This window comes from Carassius gibelio, chromosome A14, assembly GCF_023724105.1.
Source record: "Carassius gibelio isolate Cgi1373 ecotype wild population from Czech Republic chromosome A14, carGib1.2-hapl.c, whole genome shotgun sequence".
Classification (NCBI taxonomy): Eukaryota; Metazoa; Chordata; class Actinopteri; order Cypriniformes; family Cyprinidae; genus Carassius; species Carassius gibelio.
In genome coordinates this window covers 19,729,270-19,740,184 of record NC_068384.1, presented here as the reverse complement: position 1 = coordinate 19,740,184, position 10,915 = coordinate 19,729,270, and the positions used below count along the sequence as shown (strand labels likewise).

Below are 10,915 nucleotides of genomic sequence, written 5' to 3'. Positions count from 1 at the left end.
GTGGCCTGGTCAAGTGTTTTATTAAAAAAAAATTTCTTCATTTTTAAAAAAATAATCTTTCTGATTGTTGTTTTATTTGTATATTTATATTGTTTATTAATACTTTAAAGTTTATATATATATATATATATATATATTTATATATATATATATATATATATATATATATATATATATATATATATATATATATATTATATATATATATATATTATATATATATATATATATATATATATATTTTTTTTTTTTTTTTAGGTCTAGGTTTTAGTGTTTATTTTTTTTTTTATTTTTTTTTTGGACATTTAATTTAATTTGATTCAATCATTATTTAGCTTTATTTTTATTTCCATATTTGTAATTTTACTTGAACTAATCTTTTGAAAATGTATATTTTATTTCTGGATTATTTCAATTAACAAAAAGATGAATGGATTTTTAATAGTCTTTGTATTAGTTAACAGTAACAACACTGTCTCTGATGTGTTTTGTGACTATTGAGGTTTATCATACTTGCAAAGTTGTTTTGAGAAAAATCATAAACTCCTGTTATTCTGTTCACTTTTTCAGAAAACAAGATTATATTGATCAGTTTGTAAATGTATTGTGATTAAATATGTTTAGATATTTGTATTGAAAAAAATATATATATACTGTGGAAGATATTCCTTTGTATTGCATGCAATATTTAATACCATGGCTAAACAAATTTTTATAAAGTTTCTGCTTTTTATTGAAGACATTTTTAGGTCTATGGCAGGGCAAATGAAGGATGAATGAATCTGTTTTGGATCAGAGGCATCAAGTGGGACCGAGCTCTTTCCGGAGCTGCTGGATCTCCTCCTGGAGCTGCAGGTTTTGTGAGGACAGATGAACAGCATCCTGAACGGCGTCTAGCAGCAGATTCCTGTACCTTCTCTCAGACAGGCATCTCTGTTCCTCCAGAACCTCACGAAACGCCCTGAACACCTACAAACACAACCAGCACAAAAAACACCCATTCACTCCACTAGATGACAGTATGGGGATATATTAAAGGAAACGCAGCTACACAATGTCCTGTGTGTGTGTGTGTGTGTGTTTGTAAACTATATTCTATATTCCTTTTCATGCTTTCAGTTGCATGAGCATAAATGTGTCTCTTTTCAGAACTGGAAAAGGTGCCACTATAATGCTTAGTTTAGTTTCTTCATATAGCACATTTAATAATGGCAAAGCCAACCAAATGCTAAATAATAGCAAATTAAACAACATAATTCAACAACAAAAATGTAATTACACATACAAAATACAATAAAGTCACCTCTTTAATATATAGATATATAAAAGCAAATAGTGTAGATGTAGATGACTCGGTGTAGATGTTCACCTGCAGACTCTCTTCTCGGAGGCTGCTGATCTGCTGCTGGTGCTGTCTTCTCTGGGTCTCCAGGTCTGCAGATGCCTGCTGGTTCTCTCTGCGCAGCGCCTCCATCTGAAGAACCAGGATGTGTCTCTCTCTGCGCAGGTACCACATCTCGCCCTCCACACCACCCATCTGCAGACGGGACAGAGTCAGGCACGTGTTTGAGCTCTGCTTGTTTAACTCAACCAGAACTCACCCGAAAGCCACAATGATGACAGCAATTTATAAACAACATTTTATAAACCGATTAACCAATCAGAAGCCAGGGCTGGACATATCAGTTTTACAGCACACACAGAGGTAAGTAGGGAGAACATTTTGATGTAAATACATGACTGTATTTTTTGGATGTACTCTTTTTTTGTTCTTTTTCATGTGTCCTCCGCTCTCACCTGCTCCTCCTGTAACTCTCTCTCCATCTTCATCAGTTCATTCTCGATCAGTCTCTCATGAGTCTCTCTCAGTCTAGTTCTGCGCTCCAGGAGTTTCTCGTAATCCACCTGATACACACACACACACACACATGTTTGTCTTTGTGAAAAGTGGGGACATGTTATAGGCATAATGGTTTTTATACTGTACAAACTGTATATGGCCCTACACCAACCCTAACCCTAACCCTCACAGGAAACTTTGTGCATTTTTACTTTGTCAATAAACCTCATCCTGTATGATTTATAAGCGTTTTGAAAAATGGGGACATGGGTTCTGTCCTCTTAAGTCACCCTGTCCTTTTAATACCAAGAGCAAACACACACACACACACACACACTAGTGCTAAAGAAATCATGAAGTAGAGTATTTTTTTCATAAATAAGAGATTATTTTAATGTGTGCATTTTGTATTATTTCTAAACAATTATAATTTCACATTGATTCATAAAGATGAGTCATCTGTAGTTTATGTTTCACTGGTTGATCACATTATGCACACACTGTAAAGGTTGATTAAATAAAGATGAAATAAAATATAAAGATTATACAAAAATCAACAAATAAAAATGTTGCCTTGGAAACTAACTGAAATAAATAAGATTAATTAAAGGACAAAAACTACAAATAAAAATAAGAAATAAAGCTGAATAGACATAAAAAGATTTAAAAAAAACTAATAACAGCTTGAAATTCATAAAACAAAATCACTAAAACTATTTAAAATCATTTTTGGTGATTTAAATAAAGCTAAATTTAAACAAAATACAAATATTACATGAACAACGACAAATAGAAATGTTGTTAAATAAAAGCTAGCTAGATAGATAGATAGATAGATAGATAGATAGATAGATAGATAGATAGATAGATAGATAGATAGATAGATAGATAGATAGAAGATGACCTAATAATAAATAAAGTTAATAAATCTCAAACAGACATTAAAATATAAACGGAAAATATTTACTTTACTTTAACTAGTAAATATTGTACTAGGATAGACGAGGCAGAAGTCAAATGAAAAACTGTTATCAGGTGTCAGCAGTGGACTGAGTTTCTCCACAGTGTCTCCTGATTGGTCACTCACTGTGCTGGTGGCGTGTGATTGGTCGGATTCTCTGTGCGTCTCCTGTAACCTGATCTCCTCTTTCAGCTGTGTGATGCGGTTCACTCTCTCCTGATTCCTCTGGATGCTGGCCCTGCCCTCTGACATCATCACCACCATCATAATCATCATCATCATCATCATCATCATCTGAAAGACTGAAGTGAGTCTCCTCATGCCTACCAGTAAGATGCATGTCCATTTCCTGTCTGAGGAGGTCCTGCAGATTCCTCTTCCTGTCTGCTGTCTCACACTCTTCCTCAGCTCTTCCTCCGTCAACCGCCTACAACTCACAAACACACAAGCTTCAAATCATCCACGTTAATCTCATGTCTCTCACAAAACACGAGCAGAAATGCATTATATAGATGAGATTATAAGTGTGTGTTACTCACAGAAGAGTCCATGTTCATGTCCACCGGCTCTGAACTGACGATAAGTTTGTGTGTGCATGCATGTGTGCGCGTGTAAGTGTGTGTGTGCGTGCTTGTGTTTCACTCTCTTCAAATATTAATTAGTGTTCACTTTCACCTGTGTGTGTCTAAATGTGTTGCATTCAGGGTTAATAAAGTTGACTAAAACTATAATATATGTTACTATATATATATAAAAAGTAAAATTGGCAAAAATAAAAGCCTACATAGACATTTAAAATTTAATTTAAGAAGTAAATTTATAAATGATATGTATGTATGTATATATATATATATATATATATATATATATATATATATATGTGTGTGTGTGTGTGTGTGTGTGTGTTTGTGTGTGTGTGTGTGTGTGTGTGTTTTAAAATAAATAAAGTTGCACAGTATTCTATAATATTTCAAAACAATTCTAATGATGAGAACAGTTTCAAACTTAAAGGGATAGTTCACCCAAATGGCAAAATCATGTGATTAATAACTCACCCTCATGTCGTTCCAAACCCATGAGACCTCCATTTATCTTTGGAACATAGTTCAACCCTTATGCGTTGTTGGGGACGTTTTCGTCCACTAGGGGGTAAAGTTGGGTCTTATTTTGGCCACAACTTTCTCTGTGTTTGAGCTAATGGAATGATTTTTGGTGACAAATCTTATTTTGACCCATATTTTGGGAAATATTTTTTTTTTTGAAAATTTCATTACCCTTTCGGTATGTTTGTGGATGAAAACATCCACTAAATTAAACTGCTATAAAAATGCATCAGATATATATATATATATATATATATATATATATATATATATATATATATATATATATATATATATTTGCCTAAATCTATTAATCAACCTCAGTCCTGATCAAAACTACCAAAAATTCCAAGATTTTAACTCTTTAATTACCAAGTTCATAAATGATGTCACTGATTTGGGAAAAACCCCCCACAGAAAATTACATATTTTCAATATAAAAAGTGATTGTGGACTGGACATTTTTTTACCTTTTATCACAGTCTTGGGAATGTCAAAGATTAGTAACAAGATTGGCTTTGATGCATTGTTAGTTTTTGTGCAGCATTAGATTTAATTTTTTTCTCCCTGATTTGTTGTTAGTGGCTGTTTTTGCCCTTTGACTCCCATTATTACGGCATTTTTTGATTTCAAAGCCATGGCAATATATAATCATGCATTCTTGATTGTTTGTGGTTTTCCCTTTTGGGAAGAGGTAAAAAGAAAATATTTTTACAGTTGATCACTAGGGGGGACCATTAACCCTTTAGATAGGCCTGTGCAAAAAAGGCTTAGTTTCTGGCTTGCATATGAAGTTATATGGAGTATAACAGCAAATTATAGTGTTTGTGTGTGTGAGAGATTCTTGATTGTTGGTGGTTTTCTCTGTTGGGAAGAGGTAACATTTGTTATTTTTTACAGTTGATCACTAGGTGGGACCATTAACCCTTTAGATAGGCCTGTGCAAAAAAAAAGAAAAAAAAAACTACAAACTAAACTAAAAAAAAAACTAAAAACTGGTGGTGAAAAGTACAGTTGGCCTATATGTGAAATGCTCGTCTTTTCTTGATGGTAAAGCCAGTTTAAAACCTAAAAATCCTGTAAAAAAATCTACTTTGCATCAAATTTATGAACATAATGTATTATGAACCAAAATGCAATACCAACTTCAAATAAGCTGCAACTCGCTGGAGGGGTCAAGCTACATAATAATTTCTAAAACTTTGGTTCAAGTCAAGCCCTTTCTCGTGTTGCTTGCTGCTCTTCTCACCATTAAATGACCAGCATGATGGCATGCAAGTGTTTAAATCCACATACTTTGCTTTTGTTTAGTCTATTCACTTGTTAAGTCTGATGTCACGTAGCAGCGCTTTCGTGTCCAAACGCTCTTTCAGTTACCACGAGAAAACAACAAAAAGTGCTAATATAAACTCACAATGTGATAGTATACTAGCGAAAAAGTTATAATATTAACCTTTAACTCCATACCGAAGTCCCAGATAGCCAGACAATGAAAATATAAATATAAAAAAAAATATATAAAAATTATTTGTGTTTGGGTTAATGGTCCCACCTAGTTATCAACTGTAAGAATATATATTTTTTTTACCTCTTCCCAAAATGGAAAACCACAAACAATCAAGAATGCATGATTATATGGTGTCATGGCTTTGCAAACAAAAAATGTTGTTATAATGAAAATCAATGGGGCAAAAGCAGCCACCAACAACAAATTAGGGAGAAAAAATGTAAATCTAATGCTGCACAAAAACTAAAAATGCATCAAAGCCAATGTTGCTACTAATCTTTGACATGCCCAAGTTATAAAAAGTAAAACAAAAATCCAACCACAATTACTTTTATATTGAAAATAAGTCATTTTGTGTGTTTCCCCCCCCCCAAATCAGTGACATCATTTATGAACTTGGCAATTAAAGAGTTAAAATCTTGGATTTTTTTTTTTTTTTTTTAACATTTGGTAGTTTTGATCAGGACTGAAGTTGATTAACAGATTTATGAAAAAAAAAAGAAAAAAAAATGAATCTGATAACATTTTTACAGCAGTTTAATTGAGTGGATGTTTTCATCCCGAACATACCGAAAGGGTCGTGAATTTGAACAATCCACAAGGGCTAAGATATTTTAGATTTAGTCCGAGAGCCCTCAGTCCCTCCATTGAAGCTGTGTGTACGGTATACTGTCCATGTCCAGAAAGGTAAGAAAAATATCATCAAAGTATGTGACATCAGAGGGTCAGTCATTTTTTGAAGCATCAAAAATACATTTTGGTCCAAAAATAGCAAAAACTACAAATTTATTCAGTAGTTCCGTGTCTGTTGTGAGAGACAGTTCAAAACACTGCAGTTTGTGATATTATGGAATTACATTTGTTTCAAAAATAACGAACAAAACTTTATAAAACTGAATGTAACTTTTTCAGAAACTATCAAAAATATGCCATTACAAAAGAAGAAAAACACAATGAAAATAGGGAAGTCGTGGCATAATGGTTAGAGAGTCGGACTCACAATCGAAAGGTTGTGAGTTCGAGTCTCGGGCCGGCAAGAATTGTAGGTGGGGGGGAGTTCATGTACAGTTCTCTCTCCACCTTCAATACCACGACTTAGGTGCCCTTGAGCAAGGCACCGAACCCCTAACTGCTCCCCGGGCGCCGCAGCATAAATGGCTGCCCACTGCTCCGGGTGTGTGTTCACTGTGTGTGTGTTATCACTGCTCTGTGTCTGTGCACTTTGGATGGGTTAAAAGCAGAGCATGAATTCCGAGTATCGGTCATGTCACATTTGTTCTGAATGCCACAGGGTTCGCAATTTTTCGTTTGGTGTTTTGACACAAACTTCTCATGGGGGCGGGCTTAACAGTGATCTACTCTGATTGGATAGTGAGCTTTTGATGGACAGGTGCTCTCTGACTGGGAAGTACAGACGTCACTCAGTGGTGGTGCACATATTGGAAAGCTCTCATGGTGATTAAATCTGTTCTCTACCGCAAAAATTATTTCTCACAGACAAAGTGAAAGACATTTATTTTAAGTTCATATACAGGTTCTACCCTGTAAAGAAGCTTATACAAAGATTTAAATCTGACATTGATCTTACATGCTCTTTTTGTTCGAGTTCTGAAAAAACTGAATACTTATTTCGGTCATGTCACTACACTCAGAAACTTTGGGATGACATCGGTGTCTTTGTCAAGTGTAAGATTTTGCCAGGCTTCTCAGTACATAAGAAAAACATTATATTTGGGTATTATGACTCTGACCCCACAAAATAAAATATCAGTTTTGTTATTCGTTTAAATAACATTTTTCCTAAACAAATTTCACATTCATAAATGCAAATTCTCCAACTGTAAACCTGTCTTTTCTGTTTTCCTAAAAGAAATGGAGAACTATTTGAATGTAATTTCAGTATCTACTCATAAGAAAGCTATAAGGACTGCTAGAATTGCTCTACCTTTGATCTCCTTGTGTCATTTTGTTTCAGATTTTGGCCCTCTTTTCTTTAGTTCAAATTTTTTTTTTTGATATTATGTGATCTATGATTATACTTTCGTATGTTTTTGTTCTCTGCATTAATAATAAAAAAATTTGTATGCAAATTTGTGATTTGTATGCAGTACATTTTGCCTTGTATTACTAAATATGTAAATAATATTTGACCTTCGATCGTCTCAGTCTGTAAAGATGAGCTCTCAGGAGAGACACGGAGCGGCGTCATCTTCTTCCTCCGCTTTTCCTTCAAGGCAGCTTGAAGTAAGCTTGTGTTACTGAAGTAACCAATAACATCAATACAAGTTTTTCATGTTACAGTGTGCTACAGTTTGTTGCGGGTTCCCTTTCATAGGTCACTTCGATGATGCGGTGACGTCACCACGTATGGGAACACCTTCGATGTGACGAATGTCTGGAGCCCTATACCATCCCGCCAATCCTATTGGCCAAATAGCGCATGGCACCACCCTACGCATGCACACGCATCATATACCTGGGTGCCGCGGGCCATTTCGCTCAGATTTCATTCCTTCAGGAAAGCGAATCATCTGTGCCCTAAAATCATCTTGCGTTCTCCAGCGATTTTCTTCGAGCAGTGTTTAACTCCTCTTTGCTGACGCGATGAGTTTCTGAAAATGCAAGGAGCCATGTACCAGGTACATCACGGCGGGTGACACTCATAACAGGTGCGTAGTATGTCTTGGTTTACATCATGCACAGGTGGCGCTTAGCGGCCTTTCTTCCTGTCCCCATTGTGATGGCCTGCGGCTCAGAGTACTGCGCTTTAGGGTGGAAGTATTTTCTGATGTCGCCCTCGAGTCTATCCCCCGTCATGTCACCTCTGCAACTGCCGAGGCACCACACGAGGCGATAACTTGGGGTGACACGTGCGACATGGATTTCGTGGACAGCGCAGCGCTGGAATATTCTCCACATTGGTCGTGCTCCCCTACCCTGCTGCAGAATAAAAGTTTTATTGAGCCTGTCGTCTTCTCTAATGAGGATTTACAGCCCACACTGGCGCCATTTCCTTCGGTTGTGGACGTTATGATGACGACGTTCTATCCACCGCAGCCTCGGGGTCTGAGGACTTCGCTGCCTTCACTAGCCCTCTCCCTCCTAGCGGACAGGAGAGGCGTGTTTCCCCGTCCTACAGTGAGCTGTTGGATGTGGTTTCTCGCGCGGTAGGTAAATTGGGGCTGGACTGGGAGGTTGAGAAGGCGTTCTTCCTTCTAAGGCGTGTCGAGTCACGTCTAGCCTGGTGGGGAAATCCTACATGGCTGCTGGCCAGGCGGCTGCTTCGCCCCACTCTATGACGGTCCTTCAGGCCTACCAAGCGGAGCTATTGAAGGAACTTGACGAAGGGGAGGGTATCACGCCAGAGGCAGTAAAAGATCTGCGAAGAGCAACGGATTTGGCGCTACATGCGCCCAAGCATACACCAAGTGGGCCGTTCCATGGCTGGTTTGATTTCGGTTGAGCGCCACTTCTGGCTTAATCTCACCGATATCAAGGAAAAGGACAAATCTTTCCTCATGGATGCCCCTGTTTCCAAGGATGGTTTGTTCGGAGAGGCTGTTACTTCGGTAGTGGAAAAGTTCAAGGCAGCGAAAAGCAATCAGCTGCTTTCCACCAGCTGATTCCCCGCAGACCCAGGGAGGTTGAACGTCGGCAAACGATTTGGATTAGGCCCTAAGGTTTTTCCACCGGCTCACCAGCGTCAGCGCAAAAGATTAAATCTGAGCTTGACGGCAAATGTCTCTCGTTCTCGGGCACCGAATAGCAGCTCCTGATATTCTTGCTGCTGGCCAGGGACTGTGCCCTCCACTGAGACGCAACGACTCTTATGCATACTCTTCCCCTGTGCACGAATGCCACAGGCTTTTCGTGCCCGGACATTTTAATGTGTATGACAGCGTTGCAGGAAGCAGAAGTTTTGAGACCACTAGTAATGTTTAGGGCCGCGTGGGAACGCTTGCCCGACATTTCTCAATGGGTGTTACGCACAATTTGTCACGGATACACCATTCAGTTTCAAAAAGGCCCGCCGCCTTTCCGCGGAATTCTTTCCACGGCGGTGAAGCCGACGGAAATAGCGGTGCTGCGACAGGAGATGTCAACTCTGCTGAGAGTTTTATATATTTTCAATATATATGTTGCCCCTTGGTAATATTATTAGAAAATACGGAATTAACTTCCACTGTTATGCTGATGATACTCAGCTATATATCTCAACGAGACCAGATGAAACTTCCCAATTATCTAAGCTAACAGAGTGTGTTAAAAATGTAAAAGATTGGATGACACACAATTTTCTCCAATTAAATTCGGATAAGACAGAGATACTAATTATTGGACCAAAAAACACTACACAGAATCTTGTAGATTACAATCTGCAACTAGAGGGATGTACTGTTACTTCCTCTACAGTCAGAAATCTGGGTGTTATATTAGACAGCAATTTGTCTTTTGAAAATCATATTTCCAATGTTACAAAAACTGCATTCTTCCATCTTAGAAACATTGCCAAGCTACGAAACATGTTATCTGTTTCTGATGCAGAAAAGCTAGTTCATGCATTCATGACATCTAGACTGGACTATTGTAATGCACTTCTAGGTGGTTGTCCTGCTTCTTCAATAAACAAGCTACAGGTAGTCCAAAATGCAGCAGCTAGAGTCCTTACCAGGTCAAGAAAATATGATCATATTACCCCAATTTTACAGTCTCTGCACTGGCTACCTATTAATTTCCGTATCAGTTACAAATTATCATTACTTACCTATAAGGCCCTAAATGGTTTAGCTCCAGCGTACCTAACTAGCCTTCTACCACGTTACAACCCATCACGCACCCTAAGGTCACAAAACGCTGGACTTTTGGTCGTTCCTAGGATAGCAAAGTCCACTAAAGGAGGTAGAGCTTTCTCACATTTGGCTCCCAAACTCTGGAATAGCCTTCCTGATAATGTTCGGGGTTCAGACACACTCTCTCTGTTTAAATCTAGATTAAAAACACATCTCTTTCGCCAAGCATTCGAATAATGTATCTTTTTAATTGTGAGTGTAGTTGCATCTGTTCAAAGGTGCATTTTTATTCATTAACTTGGGTAAAACTAATTTTACTTTGTTGGATCAGCAGCTATGCTAATGATGTCTGTATTTTGTTTCTATGTTTCGCCACGGGATTTACATCCCATCCAGTCTATTCTGTCTCAGATCCAACCAAACGATTGGTTTATTACGATCGATCTGAAGGATGCGTATTTTCATATTCAGATCATCAAGAGACACAGGAAGTTCCTCAGATTCGCTTTAGAGGGCAAAGCATATCTTTCTTCCCTTTGGCTTGGCTTTAGCGCCCCGTACTTTCTCAAAATGCATGGACGCAGCTCAGGCACCGTTGCGGCTCCAGGGCATTCGTGTTTTGAATTACTTGGACGATTGGCTGGTGCTAGTGCACTCAAGCACTATCGCAGACTCAAGCACACTCTCATCGGGATCTTGTGCTGAATCATTTAA

At 37.8% G+C, this 10,915-nt stretch overlaps 1 protein-coding gene across 1 annotated transcript; it reads right to left on the bottom strand.

Moving 5' to 3' along the window:
- Positions 1–738: 738 nt before the first annotated feature.
- Positions 739–3,497, bottom strand: si:dkey-201i24.3 (polyamine-modulated factor 1-binding protein 1). Its single transcript, XM_052615642.1, has 6 exons — positions 3,341–3,497; positions 3,129–3,228; positions 2,928–3,046; positions 1,798–1,905; positions 1,370–1,537; positions 739–969 (listed from the first exon to the last, which is right to left on the bottom strand). Exons 1-6 carry the CDS (start codon positions 3,356–3,358, stop codon positions 802–804), a joined length of 681 nt encoding a protein of 226 aa, XP_052471602.1. The 5' UTR covers positions 3,359–3,497; the 3' UTR covers positions 739–801.
- Positions 3,498–10,915: the final 7,418 nt, after the last annotated feature.

Excerpts from the sequence above, each read along its gene's own strand:
- si:dkey-201i24.3 (XM_052615642.1), bottom strand. Across the intron at positions 1,538-1,797 it reads GAGAGTTACAGGAGGAGCAG|ATGGGTGGTGTGGAGGGCGA; the intron begins GTGAGAGCGGAG and ends TCCCGTCTGCAG. Across the intron at positions 970-1,369 it reads TCCGAGAAGAGAGTCTGCAG|GTGTTCAGGGCGTTTCGTGA; the intron begins GTGAACATCTAC and ends TTGTGTTTGTAG.